Here is a 20,714-nt window from a genome sequence, read left to right on the forward strand (position 1 = left end):
GGGAGCTTTACTCTGTATCTAACCCCGTGCTGTACCTGTCCTGGGAGTATTTGATGGGGGACAGTGTAGAGGGAGTTTCACTCTGTATCTAACCCCGTGCTGTACCTGTCCTGGGAGTGTTTGATGGGGACAGTGTAGAGGGAGCTTTACTCTGTATCTAACCCCGTGCTGTACCTGTCCTGGGAGTGTTTGTTGGGGACAGTGTAGAGGGAGCTTCACTCTGTATCTAACCCCGTGCTGTACCTGTCCTGGGAGTGTTTGATGGGGGACAGTGTAGAGGGAGCTTTACTCTGTATCTAACCCCGCGCTGTATCTGTCCTGGGAGTGTTTGATGGGGGACAGTGTAGAGGGAGCTTCACTCTGTATCTAACCCCGTGCTGTACCTGTCCTGGGAGTGTTTGATGGGGTACAGTGTAGAGGGAGCTTTACTCTGTATCTAACCCCGTGCTGTCCCTGTCCTGGGAGTGTTTGATGGGGACAGTGTAGAGGGAGCTTTACTCTGTATCTAACCCCGTGTTGTACCTGTCCTGGGAGTGTTTGATGGGGGACAGTGTAGAGGGAGCTTTACTCTGTATCTAACCCCGTGCTGTACCTGTCCTGGGAGTGTTTGATGGGGGACAGTGTAGAGGGAGCTTCACTCTGTATCTAACCACGTGCTGTACCTGTCCTGGGAGTGTTTGATGGGGACAGTGTAGAGGGAGCTTTACTCTGTATCTAACCCCGTGCTGTACCTGTCCTGGGAGTGTTTGATGGGGACAGTGTAGAGGGAGCTTCACTCTGTATCTAACCCCGTGCTGTACCTGTCCTGGGAGTGTTTGATGGGGACAGTGTAGAGGGAGCTTCACTCTGTATCTAACCCCGTGCTGTACCTGTCCTGGGAGTGTTTGATGGGGACAGTGTAGAGGGAGCTTTACTCTGTATCTAACCCCGTGCTGTACCTGTCCTGGGAGTGTTTGATGGGGGACAGTGTAGAGAGAGCTTTACTCTGTATCTAACCCCGTGCTGTACCTGTCCTGGGAGTGTTTGATGGGACAGTGTAGAGGGAGCTTTACTCTGTATCTAACCCCGTGCTGTACCTGTCCTGGGAGTGTTTGATGGGGGACAGTGTAGAGGGAGCTTTACTCTGTATCTAACCCCGTGCTGTACCTGTCCTGGGAGTGTTTGATGGGGGACAGTGTAGAGGGAGCTTTACTCTGTATCTAACCCCGTGCTGTACCTGTCCTGGGAGTGTTTGATGGGGGACAGTGTAGAGGGAGCTTTACTCTGTATCTAACCCCGTGCTGTACCTGTCCTGGGAGTGTTTGATGGGGGACAGTGTAGAGGGAGGTTTACTCTGCATCGAACCCCGTGCTGTACCTGTCCTGGGAGTGTTTGATGGGGGACAGTGCAGAGGGATCTTTACTCTGTATCTAACCCCGTGCTGTACCTGTCCTGGGAGTGTTTGATGGGGGACAGTGTAGAGGGAGCTTTACTCTGTATCTAACCCCGTGCTGTACCTGTCCTGGGAGTGTTTGATGGGGGACAGTGTAGAGGGAGCTTTACTCTGTATCTCACCCCGTGCTGTACCTGTCCTGGGAGTGTTTGATGGGGGACAGTGTAGAGGGAGGTTTACTCTGTACCTAACCCCGTGCTGTACCTGTCCTGGGAGTGTTTGATGGGGGACAGTGTAGAGGGAGCTTTACTCTGTATCTAACCCCGTGCTGTACCTGTCCTGGGAGTATTTGATGGGGGACAGTGTAGAGGGAGCTTCACTCTGTATCTAACCCCGTGCTGTACCTGTCCTGGGAGTGTTTGATGGGGACAGTGTAGAGGGAGCTTTACTCTGTATCTAACCCCGTGCTGTACCTGTCCTGGGAGTATTTGATGGGGGACAGTGTAGAGGGAGCTTCACTCTGTATCTAACCCCGTGCTGTACCTGTCCTGGGAGTGTTTGATGGGGACAGTGTAGAGGGAGCTTTACTCTGTATCTAACCCCGTGCTGTACCTGTCCTGGGAGTGTTTGTTGGGGACAGTGTAGAGGGAGCTTCACTCTGTATCTAACCCCGTGCTGTACCTGTCCTGGGAGTGTTTGATGGGGACAGTGTAGAGGGAGCTTCACTCTGTATCTAACCCCGTGCTGTACCTGTCCTGGGAGTGTTTGATGGGGACAGTGTAGAGGGAGCTTTACTCTGTATCTAACCCCGTGCTGTACCTGTCCTGGGAGTGTTTGATGGGGGACAGTGGAGAGAGAGCTTTACTCTGTATCTAACCCCGTGCTGTACCTGTCCTGGGAGTGTTTGATGGGACAGTGTAGAGGGAGCTTTACTCTGTATCTAACCCCGTGCTGTACCTGTCCTGGGAGTGTTTGATGGGGGACAGTGTAGAGGGAGCTTTACTTTGTATCTAACCCCGTGCTGTACCTGTCCTGGGAGTGTTTGATGGGGGACAGTGTAGAGGGAGGTTTACTCTGCATCTAACCCCGTGCTGTACCTGTCCTGGGAGTGTTTGATGGGGGACAGTGCAGAGGGAGCTTTACTCTGTATCTAACCCCGTGCTGTACCTGTCCTGGGAGTGTTTGATGGGGGACAGTGTAGAGGGAGCTTTACTCTGTATCTAACCCCGTGCTGTACCTGTCCTGGGAGTGTTTGATGGGGACAGTGTAGAGGGAGCTTTACTCTGTATCTAACCCCGTGCTGTACCTGTCCTGGGAGTGTTTGATGGGGGACAGTGCAGAGGGAGCTTTACTCTGTATCTAACCCCGTGCTGTACCTGTCCTGGGAGTGTTTGATGGGGGACAGTGTAGAGGGAGCTTTACTCTGTATCTAACCCCGTGCTGTACCTGGCCTGGGAGTGTTTGATGGGGGACAGTGTAGAGGGAGGTTTACTCTGTACCTAACCCCGTGCTGTACCTGTCCTGGGAGTGTTTGATGGGGGACAGTGTAGAGGGAGCTTTACTCTGTATCTAACCCCGTGTTGTACCTGTCCTGGGAGTGTTTGATGGGGGACAGTGTAGAGGGAGCTTTACTCTGTATCTAACCCCGTGCTGTACCTGTCCTGGGAGTGTTTGATGGGGGACAGTGTAGAGGGAGCTTCACTCTGTATCTAACCCCGTGCTGTACCTGTCCTGGGAGTGTTTGATGGGGTACAGTGTAGAGGGAGCTTTACTCTGTATCTAACCCCGTGCTGTACCTGTCCTGGGAGTGTTTGATGGGGACAGTGTAGAGGGAGCTTTACTCTGTATCTAACCCCGTGCTGTACCTGTCCTGGGAGTGTTTGATGGGGACAGTGTAGAGGGAGCTTCACTCTGTATCTAACCCCGTGCTGTACCTGTCCTGGGAGTGTTTGATGGGGACAGTGTAGAGGGAGCTTTACTCTGTATCTAACCCTGTGCTGTACCTGTCCTGGGAGTGTTTGATGGGGGACAGTGTAGAGGGAGCTTTACTCTGTATCTAACCCTGTGCTGTACCTGTCCTGGGAGTGTTTGATGGGGGACAGTGTAGAGGGAGCTTTACTCTGTATCTAACCCTGTGCTGTACCTGTCCTGGGAGTGTCTGATGGGGGACAGTGTAGAGGGAGCTTTACTCTGTATCTAACCCCGTGCTGTACCTGTCCTGGGAGTGTTTGATGGGGGACAGTGTAGAGGGAGCTTTACTCTGTATCTAACCCCGTGCTGTACCTGTCCTGGGAGTGTTTGATGGGTCAGTGTACATCGCCCAGCACTAACACATTACCAGTGTCCATGACAACTTGCTCTCACCAGCCAACTGGGCCTCTTTGTCATCGACGAAGCTTTCCATGTTCTGCAAGGCGGTGAGGACTTGTTCAGGCTGTGGGTAGAAAAGATTCAATGAGGACTTGTTGAAATTGCAAAGAGACAGGAACCCAAAAAATTAGCAGCTCTTCACTGGTTCCATCTCCGTTCTCATGCTCTCCCACACCCTCACGTACGCCCTCTCAAAGAACAACAAAAATTACAGCACAGAAACAGGCCCTTCGGCCCTCCAAGCCTGTACTGACCATGCTGCCCGACTGAACTAAAACCCCCTACCCTTCCGGGGACCGTATCCCTCTATTCCCATCCTATTCATGGATTTGTCCAGACGCCCCTTAAACCTCACTATCGTATCCGCTTCCTCTCCCTCCCCCGGCAGCGAGTTCCAGGCACCCACCACCCTCTGTGTAAAAAACCTGCCTCGTAAATCTCCGTTAAACCTTGCCCCTTAAACCTGTGCCCCCCTAGTAATTGACTCTTCCACCCTGGGGGAAAAAGCTTCTGACTATCCACTCTGCCCCTCATAATCTTGTAGACTTCTATCAGGTCTCCCCTCAACCTCCAGTGAGAACAAACCAAGTTTCTCCAACCTCTCCTCATAGCTAATGCCCTCCATCCCAGGGCAACATCCTGGTAAATCTTTTCCGTAACCCTCTCCAAAGCCTCCACATCTTTCTCACCCCCATTTGATGGCGTGGACAAAATTAGACCAATCCTATCATTGGAAAATTAATAGGTCATCACAGATTTAAAAGAGAGGGTGCAAGGGGGTAAAACTGGAGTTTTGTTGTAACTGCCACCTCTGAAGGCTCGAGAGGGGGGGAAGAGTAAATGCCAGTTGCCAAGAGCTGTGTGTTCTCAGCTCACAAACCTGCCAGCTTCACATATCTCTGAAGAGGAGGCCCCATCTCACCAGCGAAAGGTACCAAATCCAAAATAACTTGACAGGGAAATCAACTGAAAAACTCCAGAAGGTTCTGAAAGCTTTTGGTTGTATTTTTTTTGAAATTCACTAAATTCTATTATTACCTCGTTTGTGAATGAAAGATCCTTGTAGTTATTTAAACAGTATTCCAGTAGAATCTTATTTTATTCGATGTGTTACTTGTACTTATTTGAACAGCATTCCAGTAGAATCTTATTTTATTCGATGTGTTACTTGTATTTATTTGAACAGCATTCCAGTAGAATCTTATTTTATTCGATGTGTTACTTGTACTTATTTGAACAGCATTCCAGTAGAATCTTATTTTATTTGATGTGTTACTTGTACTTATTTGAACTGCATTCCAGTCGAATCTTATTTTATTCGATGTGTTACTTGTACTTATTTGAACTGCATTCCAGTAGAATCTTATTTTATTCGATGTGTCACTTGTATTTATTTGAACAGTATTCCAGTAGAATGTTATTTTATTCGATGTGTTACTTGTACTTATTTGAACAGCATTCCAGTAGAATCTTATTTTATTCGATGTGTTACTTGTACTTATTTGAACAGCATTCCAGTAGAATCTTATTTTATTCGATGTGTTACTTGTACTTATTTGAACAGCATTCCAGTAGAATCTTATTTTATTCGATGTGTTACTTGTACTTATTTGAACAGCATTCCAGTAGAATCTTATTTTATTCGATGTGTTACTTGTACTTATTTGAACAGCATTCCAGTAGAATCTTATTTTATTCGATGTGTTACTTGTACTTATTTGAACAGCATTCCAGTAGAATCTTATTTTATTCGATGTGTTACTTGTACTTATTTGGACAGCATTCCAGTAGAATCTTATTTTATTCGATGTGTTACTTGTACTTATTTGAACAGCATTCCAGTAGAATCTTATTTTATTCGATGTGTTACTTGTACTTATTTGAACTGCATTCCAGTAGAATCTTATTTTATTCGATGTGTCACTTGTATTTATTTGAACAGTATTCCAGTAGAATGTTATTTTATTCGATGTGTTACTTGTACTTATTTGAACAGCATTCCAGTAGAATCTTATTTTATTCGATGTGTTACTTGTACTTATTTGAACAGCATTCCAGTAGAATCTTATTTTATTCGATGTGTTACTTGTACTTATTTGAACAGCATTCCAGTAGAATCTTATTTTATTCGATGTGTTACTTGTACTTATTTGAACAGCATTCCAGTAGAATCTTATTTTATTCGATGTGTTACTTGTACTTATTTGAACAGCATTCCAGTAGAATCTTATTTTATTCGATGTGTTACTTGTACTTATTTGAACAGCATTCCAGTAGAATCTTATTTTATTCGATGTGTTACTTGTACTTATTTGGACAGCATTCCAGTAGAATCTTATTTTATTCGATGTGTTACTTGTACTTATTTGAACAGCATTCCAGTAGAATCTTATTTTATTCGATGTGTTACTTGTATTTATTTGAACAGCATTCCAGTAGAATGTTATTTTATTCGATGTGTTACTTGTACTTATTTGAACAGCATTCCAGTAGAATCTTATTTTATTCGATGTGTTACTTGTACTTATTTGAACAGCATTCCAGTAGAATCTTATTTTATTCGATGTGTTACTTGTACTTATTTGAACTGCATTCCAGTAGAATCTTATTTTATTCGATGTGTTACTTGTACTTATTTGAACTGCATTCCAGTAGAATCTTATTTTATTCGATGTGTTACTTGTATTTATTTGAACAGTATTCCAGTAGAATCTTATTTTATTCGATGTGTTACTTGTACTTATTTGAACAGCATTCCAGTAGAATCTTATTTTATTCGATGTGTTACTTGTACTTATTTGGACAGCATTCCAGTAGAATCTTATTTTATTCGATGTGTTACTTGTACTTATTTGAACAGCATTCCAGTAGAATCTTATTTTATTCGATGTGTTACTTGTACTTATTTGAACAGCATTCCAGTAGAATCTTATTTTATTCGAAGTGTTACTTGTACTTATTTGAGCTGCATTCCAGTAGAATCTTATTTTATTCGATGTGTTACTTGTATTTATTTGAACAGTATTCCAGTAGAATCTTATTTTATTCGATGTGTTACTTGTACTTATTTGAACAGCATTCCAGTAGAATCTTATTTTATTCGATGTGTTACTTGTACTTATTTGAACAGCATTCCAGTAGAATCTTATTTTATTCGATGTGTTACTTGTACTTATTTGAACAGCATTCCAGTAGAATCTTATTTTATTCGATGTGTTACTTGTATTTATTTGAACAGCATTCCAGTAGAATCTTATTTTATTCGATGTGTTACTTGTACTTATTTGGACAGCATTCCAGTAGAATCTTATTTTATTCGATGTGTTACTTGTACTTATTTGAACTGCATTCCAGTAGAATCTTATTTTATTCGATGTGTTACTTGTACTTATTTGAACTGCATTCCAGTAGAATCTTATTTTATTCGATGTGTTACTTGTATTTATTTGAACAGTATTCCAGTAGAATCTTATTTTATTCGATGTGTTACTTGTACTTATTTGAACAGCATTCCAGTAGAATCTTATTTTATTCGATGTGTTACTTGTACTTATTTGAACAGCATTCCAGTAGAATCTTATTTTATTCGATGTGTTACTTGTACTTATTTGAACAGCATTCCAGTAGAATCTTATTTTATTCGATGTGTTACTTGTACTTATTTGAACAGCATTCCAGTAGCATCTTATTTTATTCGATGTGTTACTTGTACTTATTTGAACAGCATTCCAGTAGAATCTTATTTTATTCGATGTGTTACTTGTACTTATTTGAACTGCATTCCAGTAGAATCTTATTTTATTCGATGTGTTACTTGTATTTATTTGAACAGTATTCCAGTAGAATCTTATTTTATTCGATGTGTTACTTGTACTTATTTGAACAGCATTCCAGTAGAATCTTATTTTATTCGATGTGTTACTTGTACTTATTTGAACAGCATTCCAGTAGAATCTTATTTTATTCGATGTGTTACTTGTAGTTATTTGAACAGAATTCCAGTGGAATCTTATTTTATTCGATGTGTTACTTGTAGTTATTTGAACAGCATTCCAGTAGAATCTTATTTTATTCGATGTGTTACTTGTACTTATTTGAACAGCATTCCAGTAGAATCTTATTTTATTCGATGTGTTACTTGTAGTTATTTGAACAGAATTCCAGTGGAATCTTATTTTATTCGATGTGTTACTTGTTTAGTTAAAGCTCCCGGTTCGGTAGATAAATAAATTGTGAAAGTGTTCATTGCAAAGTGAGGGTCGGATATTTTGGTTAGTTACCCACTAAACATTTCCGAAGGACACTTTACACCTTCCCAAACACTTTTCAACAGCTGACGAGGTGAGGTGGTCCTCTTGGGGGATGCGGTGTTGCGTCTCGAAGGGGCGGGTCAGACTCCGCGTGATAACAATAAGCAGGTGTAAATGACTGAAGCAAGACAGAAACGGGGAGCTGGCGCACCAACCTTGAATTCTCCATCGCTCCTGGCGTTGTATTGTTCGATGCACATCTTCAGATCCTGTTGGAATTGCTGACAGCCCCCAGTTTTCACATAATGCTGAGAGCTCAGCTTCTCCTGAAGTGAACCCATGGTTTCAGAAATTAAGGCCTGACATCGGGTTTCCGAGTCACGTTCGATCTTGGAAATTTGCTCTTGATAGCGTGAACTCAACGCACTCTGGAAAAAGGCATAACAGAGATATCTGTACACTGACTGGAGTCTCTCAGTCCCCTCTCTCTCTCTCAGGGAGATATCTGTACACTGACTGGTGTCTCTCAGTCCTCTCTCTCTCTCTCAGGGAGATATCTGTACACTGACTGGTGTCTCTCAGTCCCCTCTCTCTCTCTCTCAGGGAGATATCTGTACACTGACTGGTGTCTCTCAGTCCCCTCTCTCTCTCAGGGAGATATCTGTACCCTGACTGGTGTCTCTCAGTCCTCTCTCTCTCTCAGGGAGATATCTGTACACTGACTGGTGTCTCTCAGTCCTCTCTCTCTCTCTCAGGGAGATATCTGTACACTGACTGGTGTCTTTCAGTCCCCTCTCTCTCTCTCAGGGAGATATCTGTACACTGACTGGTGTCTCTCAGTCCCCTCTCTCACTCTCAGGGAGATATCTGTACACTGACTGGTGTCTCTCAGTCCCCTCTTTCTCTCAGGGAGATATCTGTACACTGACTGGTGTCTCTCAGTCCCCTCTCTCTCTCTCTCTCAGGGAGATATCTGTACACTGACTGGTGTCTCTCAGTCCTCTCTCTCTCTCTCAGGGAGATATCTGTACACTGACTGGTGTCTCTCAGTCCCCTCTCTCTCAGGGAGATATCTGTACACTGACTGGTGTCTCTCAGTCCCCTCTCTCTCTCTCTCAGGGGGATATCTGTACACTGACTGGTGTCCCTCAGTCCCCTCTCTCTCTCAGGGAGATATCTGTACACTGACTGGTGTCTCTCAGTCCCCTCTCTCTCTCAGGGGGATATCTGTACACTGACTGGTGTCCCTCAGTCCTCTCTCTCTCTCTCTCTCTCTCAGAGATATCTGTACACTGACTGGTGTCTCTCAGTCCCCTCTCTCTCTCTCAGGGAGATATCTGTACACTGACTGGTGTCTCTCAGTCCCCTCTCTCTCACAGGGGGATATCTGTACACTGACTGGTGTCTCTCAGTCCCCTCTCTCTCTCTCAGGGAGATATCTGTACACTGACTGGTGTCTCTCAGTCCCCCCTCTCTCTCTCTCTCAGGGAGATATCTGTACACTGACTGGTGTCTCTCAGTCCCCTCTCTCTCTCTCAGGGGGAAATCTGTTGATGCGCGTCAATGAGCACCCGGAATCAAGGCTTTAGTATTGAAGGCTTTAATACAGTAACAATGAAACTATTCCCCCAGTCACAAATCCACTACTCCTCATTACTTCCCCAGACGTGGCGCGGTCAGCACCGGGACCAGTGCATAACACTTATGACAGGTAAACACCCTAACCCAACAACATAGTACAACCCCCACAGCAACAACACCCTAGCCCAACAGTAACACAATAACAACCCCCAGTGGTGAACCAACGATGGTTCACCACATCTGTACACAGACTGGTGTCTCTCAGTCCCCTCTCTCTCTCACTCAGGGAGATATCTGTACACTGACAGCTGTCTCTCAGTCCCCTCTCTCTCTCTCTCGAGGGATATCTGTACACTGACTGGTGTCTCTCAGTCCCCTCTCTCTCTCTCTCTCTCAGGGAGATATCTGTACACTGACTGGTGTCTCTCAGTCCCCTCTCTCTCTCTCTCAGGGGGATATCTGTACACTGACTGGTGTCTCTCAGTCCCCTCTCTCTCTCTCAGGGGGATATCTGTACACTGACTGGTGTCTCTCAGTCCCCTCTCTCTCTCTCAGGGGGATATCTGTACACTGACTGGTGTCTCTCAGTCCCCTCTCTCCCTCCCTCTCGGAGATATCTGTACACTGACTGCTGTCTCTCAGTCCTCACTCTCTCAGGGGGATATCTGTACACTGACTGGTGTCTCTCAGTCCCCTCTCTCTCTCTCTCAGGGAGATATCTGTACACTGACTGGTGTCTCTCAGTCCCCTCTCTCTCTCAGGGAGATATCTGTACGCTGACTGGTGTCTCTCAGTCCTCTCTCTCTCTCAGGGAGATATCTGTACACTGGCTGGTGTCTCTCAGTCCCCTCTCTCTCTCTCAGGGTGATATCTGTACACTGTCTGGTGTCTCTCAGACCCCTCTCTCTCTCTCTCTCTCTCTCAGGGAGATATCTGTACACTGACTGGTGTCTCTCAGTCCCCTCTCTCTCAGGGAGATATCTGTACACTGACTGGTGTCTCTCAGTCCCCTCTCTCTCACTAAGGGAGATATCTGTACACTGACTGGTGTCTCTCAGTCCCCTCCCTCTCTCTCAGGGAGATATCTGGACACTGACTGGTGTCTCTCAGTCCCCTCTCTCTCTCTCAGGGAGATATCTGTGCACTGACTGGTGTCTCTCAGTCCCCTCTCTCTCTCCCATGGAGATATCTGTACACTGACTGGTGTCTCTCAGTCCTCTCTCTCTCTCTCAGAGTGATATCTGTACACTGACTGGTGTCTCTCAGTCCCCTCTCTCAGGGAGATATCTGTACACTGACTGGTGTCTCTCAGTCCCCTCTCTCTCTCAGGGAGATATCTGTACACTGACTGGTGTCTCTCAGTCCTCTCTCTCTCTCAGGGAGATATCTGTACACTGACTGGTGTCTCTCAGTCCCCTCTCTCTCTCTCAGGGAGATATCTGTACACTGACTGGTGTCTCTCAGTCCCCTCTCTCTCACTCAGGGAGATATCTGTACACTGACTGGTGTCTCTCAGTCCTCTCTCTCTCTCTCTCTCGGAGATATCTGTACACTGACTGGTGTCTCTCAGTCCTCTCTCTCTCAGGGAGATATCTGTACACTGACTGGTGTCTCTCAGTCCCCTCTTTCTCTCACTCAGGGAGATATCTGTACACTGACTGGTGTCTCTCAGTCCCCTCTCTCTCTCTCTCTCTCAGGGAGATATCTGTACACTGACTGGTGTCTCTCAGTCCCCCCTCTCTCTCTCAGGGAGATATCTGTACACTGGCTGGTGTCTCTCAGTCCCCTCTCTCTCTCTCAGGGAGATATCTGTACACTGACTGGTGTCTCTCAGTCCCATCTCTCTCTCTCAGGGGGGTATCTGTACACTGACTGGTGTCTCTCAGTCCTCTCTCTCTCAGGGAGATATCTGTACACTGACTGGTGTCTCTCAGTCCCCTCTCTCTCTCTCAGGGAGATATCTGTACACTGACTGGTATCTCTCAGTGCCCTCTCTCTCTCTCTCAGTGAGATATCTGTACACTGACTGGTGTCTCTCAGTCCCCTCCCTCTCTCTCTCAGTGAGATATCTGTACACTGACTGGTGTCTCTCAGTCCCCTCTCTCTCTCTCAGGGGGGTATCTGTACACTGACTGGTGTCTCTCAGTCCTCTCTCTCTCTCTCTCAGGGAGATATCTGTACACTGACTGGTGTCTCTCAGTCCCCTCTCTCTCTCTCTCAGGGAGATATCTGTACACTGACTGGTGTCTCTCAGTCCCCCCTCTCTCTCTCAGGGAGATATCTGTACACTGACTGGTGTCTCTCAGTCCCCTCTCTCTCTCTCTCTCAGGGAGATATCTGTACACTGACTGGTGTCTCTCAGTCCCCCCTCTCTCTCAGGGAGATATCTGTACACTGACTGGTGTCTCACAGTCCCCCGCCCTCTCTCTCTCTGGGTGATATCTGTACACTGACTGGTGTCTCTCAGTCCCCCGCCCTCTCTCTCTCTGGGAGATATCTGTACACTGACTGGTGTCTCTCAGTCCCCTCTCTCTCTCAGGGGGATATCTGTACACTGACTGGTGTCTCTCAGTCCCCTCTCTCTCTCAGGGAGATATCTGTACACTGTCTGGTGTCTCTCAGTCCCCTCTCTCTCTCTCTCAGGGAGATATCTGTACACTGACTGGTGTCTCTCAGTCCCCTCTGTCTCTCTCAGGGGGATATCTGTACACTGACTGGTGTCTCTCAGTCCCCTCTCTCTCTCTCTCAGGGAGATATCTGTACACTGACTGGTGTCTCTCAGTCCCCTCTGTCTCTCTCAGGGGGATATCTGTACACTGACTGGTGTCTCTCAGTCCTCTCTCTCTCTCTCTCTCTCAGGGAGATATCTGTACACTGACTGGTGTCTCTCAGTCCCCTCTCTCTCTCTCAGGGAGATATCTGTACACTGACTGGCGTCTCTCAGTCCCCTCTCTCTCTCAGGGAGATATCTGTACACTGACTGGTGTCTCTCAGTCCCCTCTCTCTCTCAGGGAGATATCTGTACACTGACTGGCGTCTCTCAGTCACCTCTCTCTCTCTCTCAGGGAGATATCTGTCCACTGACTGGTGTCTCTCAGTCCCCTCTTTCTCTCAGGGAGATATCTGTACACTGACTGGTGTCTCTCAGTCCCCTCTTTCTCTCAGGGAGATATCTGTACACTGACTGGTGTCTCTCAGTCCTCTCTCTCTCTCTCAGGGAGATATCTGTACACTGACTGGTGTCTCTCAGTCCCCTCTCTCTCAGGGAGATATCTGTACACTGACTGGTGTCTCTCAGTCCCCTCTCTCTCTCTCTCAGGGGGATATCTGTACACTGACTGGTGTCCCTCAGTCCCCTCTCTCTCTCAGGGAGATATCTGTACACTGACTGGTGTCTCTCAGTCCCCTCTTTCTCTCCGGGAGATATCTGTACACTGACTGGTGTCTCTCAGTCCCCTCTCTCTCAGGGAGATATCTGTACACTGACTGGTGTCTCTCAGTCCCCTCTCTCTCTCTCTCTCTCAGGGGGATATCTGTACACTGACTGGTGTCCCTCAGTCCTCTCTCTCTCTCTCTCTCGCAGATATCTGTACACTGTCTGGTGTCTCTCAGTCCCCTCTCTCTCTCTCAGGGGGATATCTGTACACTGACTGGTGTCTCTCAGTCCCCTCTCTCTCTCTCAGGGGGAAATCTGTTGATGCGCGTCAATGAGCACCCGGAATCAAGGCTTTAGTATTGAAGGCTTTAATACAGTAACAATGAAACTATTCCCCCAGTCACAAATCCACTACTCCTCATTACTTCCCCAGACGTGGCGCGGTCAGCACCGGGACCAGTGCATAACACTTATGACAGGTAAACACCCTAACCCAACAACATAGTACAACCCCCACAGCAACAACACCCTAGCCCAACAGTAACACAATAACAACCCCCAGTGGTGAACCAATGATGGTTCACCACATCTGTACACAGACTGGTGTCTCTCAGTCCCCTCTCTCTCTCACTCAGGGAGATATCTGTACACTGACTGGTGTCTCTCAGTCCCCTCTCTCTCTCACTCAGGGAGATATCTGTACACTGACAGCTGTCTCTCAGTCCCCTCTCTCTCTCTCAGGGAGATATCTGTACACAGACTGGTGTCTCTCAGTCCCCTCTCTCTCTCACTCAGGGAGATATCTGTACACTGACAGCTGTCTCTCAGTCCCCTCTCTCTCTCTCTCGAGGGATATCTGTACACTGACTGGTGTCTCTCAGTCCCCTCTCTCTCTCTCTCTCTCAGGGAGATATCTGTACACTGACTGGTGTCTCTCAGTCCCCTCTCTCTCTCTCTCAGGGGGATATCTGTACACTGACTGGTGTCTCTCAGTCCCCTCTCTCTCTCTCAGGGGGATATCTGTACACTGACTGGTGTCTCTCAGTCCCCTCTCTCTCTCTCAGGGGGATATCTGTACACTGACTGGTGTCTCTCAGTCCCCTCTCTCCCTCCCTCTCGGAGATATCTGTACACTGACTGCTGTCTCTCAGTCCCCACTCTCTCAAGGGGATATCTGTACACTGACTGGTGTCTCTCAGTCCCCTCTCTCTCTCTCTCAGGGAGATATCTGTACACTGACTGGTGTCTCTCAGTCCCCTCTCTCTCTCAGGGAGATATCTGTACGCTGACTGGTGTCTCTCAGTCCTCTCTCTCTCTCAGGGAGATATCTGTACACTGGCTGGTGTCTCTCAGTCCCCTCTCTCTCTCTCAGGGTGATATCTGTACACTGTCTGGTGTCTCTCAGACCCCTCTCTCTCTCTCTCTCTCTCAGGGAGATATCTGTACACTGACTGGTGTCTCTCAGTCCCCTCTCTCTCAGGGAGATATCTGTACACTGACTGGTGTCTCTCAGTCCCCTCTCTCTCACTAAGGGAGATATCTGTACACTGACTGGTGTCTCTCAGTCCCCTCTCTCTCTCTCTCAGGGAGATATCTGTACACTGACTGGTGTCTCTCAGTCCCCTCTCTCTCTCAGGGAGATATCTGTACGCTGACTGGTGTCTCTCAGTCCTCTCTCTCTCTCAGGGAGATATCTGTACACTGGCTGGTGTCTCTCAGTCCCCTCTCTCTCTCTCAGGGTGATATCTGTACACTGTCTGGTGTCTCTCAGACCCCTCTCTCTCTCTCTCTCTCTCAGGGAGATATCTGTACACTGACTGGTGTCTCTCAGTCCCCTCTCTCTCAGGGAGATATCTGTACACTGACTGGTGTCTCTCAGTCCCCTCTCTCTCACTAAGGGAGATATCTGTACACTGACTGGTGTCTCTCAGTCCCCTCTCTCTCTCTCAGGGAGATATCTGTACACTGACTGGTGTCTCTCAGTCCCCTCTGTCTCTCTCAGGGGGATATCTGTACACTGACTGGTGTCTCTCAGTCCCCTCTCTCTCTCTCAGGGAGATATCTGTACACTAACTGGTGTCTCTCAGTCCCCTCTCTCTCTCTCTCAGGGGGATATCTGTACACTGACTGGTGTCTCTCAGTCCCCTCTCTCTCTCTCAGGGAGATATCTGTACACTGACTGGTGTCTCTCAGTCCCCTCTCTCTCTCTCAGGGAGATATCTGTACACTGACTGGTGTCTCTCAGTCCTCTCTCTCTCTCTCCCTCAGGGAGATATCTGTACACTGACTGGTGTCTCTCAGTCCCCTCTCTCTCTCTCCCTCAGGGAGATATCTGTACACTGACTGGTGTCTCTCAGTCCCCTCTCTCTCTCTCAGGGAGATATCTGTACACTGACTGGTGTCTCTCAGTCCCCTCTCTCTGGGGGATATCTGTACACTGACTGGTGTCTCTCAGTCCCCTCTCTCTGGGGGATATCTGTACACTGACTGGTGTCTCTCAGTCCCCCCTCTCTCTCAGGGAGATATCTGTACACTGACTGGTGTCTCTCAGTCCCCTCTCTCTCTCTCTCAGGGAGATATCTGTACACTGACTGGTGTCTCTCAGTCCCCTCTCTCTCTCTCTCAGGGAGATATCTGTGCACTGACTGGTGTCTCACAGTCCCCTCTCTCTCTCCCATGGAGATATCTGTACACTGACTGGTGTCTCTCAGTCCCCTCTCTCAGGGAGATATCTGTACACTGACTGGTGTCTCTCAGTCCCCTCTCTCTCTCTCTCTCTCAGGGAGATATCTGTACACTGACTGGTGTCTCTCAGTCCCCTCTCTCTCTCTCTCTCAGGGAGATATCTGTACACTGACTGGTGTCTCTCAGTCCCCCCTCTCTCTCAGGGAGATATCTGTACACTGACTGGTGTCTCTCAGTCCCCTCTCTCTCTCTCTCAGGGAGATATCTGTACACTGACTGGTGTCTCTCAGTCCCCACTCTCTCTCTCTCAGGGAGATATCTGTGCACTGACTGGTGTCTCTCAGTCCCCTCTCTCTCTCTCTCAGGGAGATATCTGTACACTGACTGGTGTCTCTCAGTCCCCTCTCTCAGGGAGATATCTGTACACTGACTGGTGTCTCTCAGTCCCCTCTCTCTCTCTCTCTCAGGGAGATATCTGTACACTGACTGGTGTCTCTCAGTCCCCTCTCTCTCTCTCTCTCGGGGAGATATCTGTACACTGACTGGTGTCTCTCAGTCCTCTCTCTCTCTCTCAGAGTGATATCTGTACACTGACTGGTGTCTCTCAGTCCCCTCTCTCAGGGAGATATCTGTACACTGACTGGTGTCTCTCAGTCCCCTCTCTCTCTCTCTCTCAGGGAGATATCTGTACACTGACTGGTGTCTCTCAGTCCCCTCTCTCTCACTCAGGGAGATATCTGTACACTGACTGGTGTCTCTCAGTCCTCTCACTCTCTCTCTCTCTCGGAGATATCTGTACACTGACTGGTGTCTCTCAGTCCCCTCTCTCTCTCAGGGAGATATCTGTACACTGACTGGTGTCTCTCAGTCCCCCCTCTCTCTCTCTCAGGGAGATATCTGTACACTGACTGGTGTCTCTCAGTCCCCTCTCTCTCTCTCAGGGAGATATCTGTACACTGACTGGTATCTCTCAGTGCCCTCTCTCTCTCTCTCAGTGAGATATCTGTACACTGACTGGTGTCTCTCAGTCCCCTCTCTCTCTCTCTCAGTGAGATATCTGTACACTGACTGGTGTCTCTCAGTCCCCTCTCTCTCTCTCAGGGAGATATCTGTATACTGACTGGTGTCTCTCAGTCCCCTCTCTATCTCTCTCAGGGAGATATCTGTACACTGACTGGTGTCTCTCAGTCCCCTCTGTCTCTCACAGGGAGATATCTGTACACTGACTGGTGTCTCTCAGTCCCCTCTCTCTCTCTCTCTCAGGGAGATATCTGTACACTGACTGGTGTCTCTCAGTCCCCTCTCTCTCTCTCAGGGAGATATCTGTACACTGACTGGTGTCTCTCAGTCCCCTCTCTCTCTCTCTGGGAGATATCTGTACACTGACTGGTGTCTCTCAGTCCCCTCTCTCTCTCTCTCTCAGGGAGATATCTGTACACTGACTGGTGTCTCTCAGTCCCCTCTGTCTCTCTCAGGGAGATATCTGTACACTGACTGGTGTCTCTCAGTCCCCTCTCTCTCTCTCTCTCAGGGAGATATCTGTACACTGACTGGTGTCTCTCAGTCCCCTCTCTCTCTCAGGGAGATATCTGTACACTGACTGGTGTCTCTCAGTCCCCTCTCTCTCTCTCTCAGGGGGATATCTGTACACTGACTGGTGTCTCTCAGTCCCCTCTCTCTCTCAGGGAGATATCTGTACACTGACTGGTGTCTCTCAGTCCCCTCTCTCTCTCTCAGGGAGATATCTGTACACTGACTGGTGTCTCTCAGTCCTCTCTCTCTCTCTCAGGGAGATATCTGCACACTGACTGGTGTCTCTCAGTCCCCCCTCTCTCTCAGGGAGATATCTGTACACTGACTGGTGTCTCTCAGTCCTCTCTCCCTCTCTCAGGGAGATATCTGTACACTGACTGGTGTCTCTCAGTCCCCTCTCTCTCAGGGAGATATCTGTACACTGACTGGTGTCTCACAGTCCCCTCTCTCTCTCAGGGAGATATCTGTACACTGACTGGTGTCTCTCAGTCCCCTCTGTCTCCCTCAGGGGGATATCTGTACACTGACTGGTGTCTCTCAGTCCCCTCTCTCTCTCAGGGAGATATCTGTACACTGACTGGTGTCTCTCAGTCCTCTCTCTCTCTCAGGGAGATATCTGTACACTGACTGGTGTCTCTCAGTCCCCTCTCTCTCTCTCAGGGAGATATCTGTACACTGACTGGTGTCTCTCAGTCCCCTCTCTCTCTCTCCCTCAGGGAGATATCTGTACACTGACTGGTGTCTCTCAGTCCCCTCTCTCTCTCTCAGGGAGATATCTGTACACTGACTGGTGTCTCTCAGTCCCCACTCTCTGGGGGATATCTGTACACTGACTGGTGTCTCTCAGTCCCCTCTCTCTGGGGGATATCTGTACACTGACTGGTGTCTCTCAGTCCCCCCTCTCTCTCAGGGAGATATCTGTACACTGACTGGTGTCTCTCAGTCCCCTCTCTCTCTCTCAGGGAGATATCTGTACACTGACTGGTGTCTCTCAGTCCTCTCTCTCTCTCTCTCAGGGAGATATCTGTACACTGACTGGTGTCTCTCAGTCCCCTCTCTCTCTCAGGGAGATATCTGTACACTGACTGGTGTCTCTCAGTCCCCTCTCTCTCTCTCAGTGGGATGTCTGTACACTGACTGGTGTCTCTCAGTCCCCTCTCACTCTCTCTCAGGGAGATATCTGTACACTGACTGGTGTCTCTCAGTCCCCTCTCTCTCTCTCAGGGAGATATCTGTACACTGATTGGTGTCTCTCAGTCCCCTCTCTCTCTCCCTCAGGGAGATATCTGTACACTGACTGGTGTCTCTCAGTCCCCTCTCTCTCTCTCTCAGGGAGATATCTGTACACTGACTGGTGTCTCTCAGTCCCCTCTCTCTCTCAGGGAGATATCTGTACACTGACTGGTGTCTCTCAGTCCTCTCTCTCTCTCAGGGAGATATCTGTACACTGACTGGTGTCTCTCAGTCCTCTCTCTCAGGGAGATATCTGTACACTGACTGGTGTCTCTCAGTCCCCTCTCTCTCTCAGGGAGATATCTGTACACTGACTGGTGTCTCTCAGTCCTCTCTCTCAGGGAGATATCTGTACACTGACTGGTGTCTCTCAGTCCCCTCTCTCTCTCTCAGGGAGATATCTGTACACTGACTGGTGTCTCTCAGTCCCCTCTCTCTCTCAGGGAGATATCTGTACACTGACTGATGTCTCTCAGTCCCCTGTCTCTCTCTCTGGGAGATATCTGTACACTGACTGGTGTCTCTCAGTCCCCTCTCTCTCTCTCTCTCAGGGAGATATCTGTACACTGACTGGTGTCTCTCAGTCCCCTCTGTCTCTCTCAGGGAGATATCTGTACACTGACTGGTGTCTCTCAGTCCCCTCTCTCTCTCTCTCTCAGGGAGATATCTGTACACTGACTGGTGTCTCTCAGTCCCCTCTCTCTCTCAGGGAGATATCTGTACACTGACTGGTGTCTCTCAGTCCCCTCTCTCTCTCTCTCAGGGGGATATCTGTACACTGACTGGTGTCTCTCAGTCCCCTCTCTCTCTCAGGGAGATATCTGTACACTGACTGGTGTCTCTCAGTCCCCTCTCTCTCTCTCAGGGAGATATCTGTACACTGACTGGTGTCTCTCAGTCCTCTCTCTCTCTCTCAGGGAGATATCTGTACACTGACTGGTGTCTCTCAGTCCCCCCTCTCTCTCAGGGAGATATCTGTATACTGACTGGTGTCTCTCAGTCCTCTCTCCCTCTCTCAGGGAGATATCTGTACACTGACTGGTGTCTCTCAGTCCCCTCTCTCTCAGGGAGATATCTGTACACTGACTGGTGTCTCTCAGTCCCCCCTCTCTCTCTCAGGGAGATATCTGTACACTGACTGGTGTCTCTCAGTCCCCTCTGTCTCTCTCAGGGGGATATCTGTACACTGACTGGTGTCTCTCAGTCCCCTCTCTCTCTCAGGGAGATATCTGTGCACTGACTGGTGTCTCTCAGTCCTCTCTCTCTCTCAGGGAGATATCTGTACACTGACTGGTGTCTCTCAGTCCCCTCTCTCTCTCTCAGGGAGATATCTGTACACTGACTGGTGTCTCTCAGTCCCCTCTCTCTCTCTCCCTCAGGGAGATATCTGTACACTGACTGGTGTCTCTCAGTCCCCACTCTCTCTCAGGGAGATATCTGTACACTGACTGGTGTCTCTCAGTCCCCACTCTCTCTCAGGGAGATATCTGTACACTGACTGGTGTCTCTCAGTCCCCTCTCTCTCTCAGGGAGATATCTGTACACTGACTGGTGTCTCTCAGTCCCCTCTCTCTCTCTCAGGGAGATATCTGTACACTGACTGGTGTCTCTCAGTCCCCACTCTCTGGGGGATATCTGTACACTGACTGGTGTCTCTCAGTCCCCTCTCTCTGGGGGATATCTGTACACTGACTGGTGTCTCTCAGTCCCCCCTCTCTCTCAGGGAGATATCTGTACACTGACTGGTGTCTCTCAGTCCCCTCTCTCTCTCTCTCAGGGAGATATCTGTACACTGACTGGTGTCTCTCAGTCCCCTCTCTCTCTCTCAGGGAGATATCTGTACACTGACTGGTGTCTCTCAGTCCCCTCTCTCTCTCAGGAAGATATCTGTACACTGACTGGTGTCTCTCAGTCCCCTCTCTCTCTCTCAGTGGGATGTCTGTACACTGACTGGTGTCTCTCAGTCCCCTCTCACTCTCTCTCAGGGAGATATCTGTACACTGACTGGTGTCTCTCAGTCCCCTCTCTCTCTCTCAGTGGGATGTCTGTACACTGACTGGTGTCTCTCAGTCCCCTCTCACTCTCTCTCAGGGAGATATCTGTACACTGACTGGTGTCTCTCAGTCCCCTCTCTCTCTCTCAGGGAGATATCTGTACACTGATTGGTGTCTCTCAGTCCCCTCTCTCTCTCTCTCAGGGAGATATCTGTACACTGACTGGTGTCTCTCAGTCCCCTCTCTCTCTCTCTCAGGGAGATATCTGTACACTGACTGGTGTCTCTCAGTCCCCTCTCTCTCTCAGGGAGATATCTGTA

General features: G+C 48.4%; 1 protein-coding gene across 1 annotated transcript in view; it reads right to left on the bottom strand.

The window, feature by feature from the left end:
- The window catches only part of LOC144487641 (guanylate-binding protein 1-like), a 57,730-nt gene that overhangs the window by 10,788 nt on the left and 26,228 nt on the right, over nt 1-20,714 (bottom strand). Inside the window, exons 8-9 of the mRNA XM_078205718.1 lie at nt 8,208-8,420; nt 3,737-3,806 (exon numbers count right to left, since the gene is read on the bottom strand). Coding sequence (XP_078061844.1) covers nt 3,737-3,806; nt 8,208-8,420 — 283 coding nt within the window. The remainder of the gene's footprint in view (nt 1-3,736; nt 3,807-8,207; nt 8,421-20,714) is intronic.

This window comes from Mustelus asterias, unplaced genomic scaffold (assembly GCF_964213995.1).
Source record: "Mustelus asterias unplaced genomic scaffold, sMusAst1.hap1.1 HAP1_SCAFFOLD_945, whole genome shotgun sequence".
In the NCBI taxonomy this organism is placed as follows: domain Eukaryota; kingdom Metazoa; phylum Chordata; class Chondrichthyes; order Carcharhiniformes; family Triakidae; genus Mustelus; species Mustelus asterias.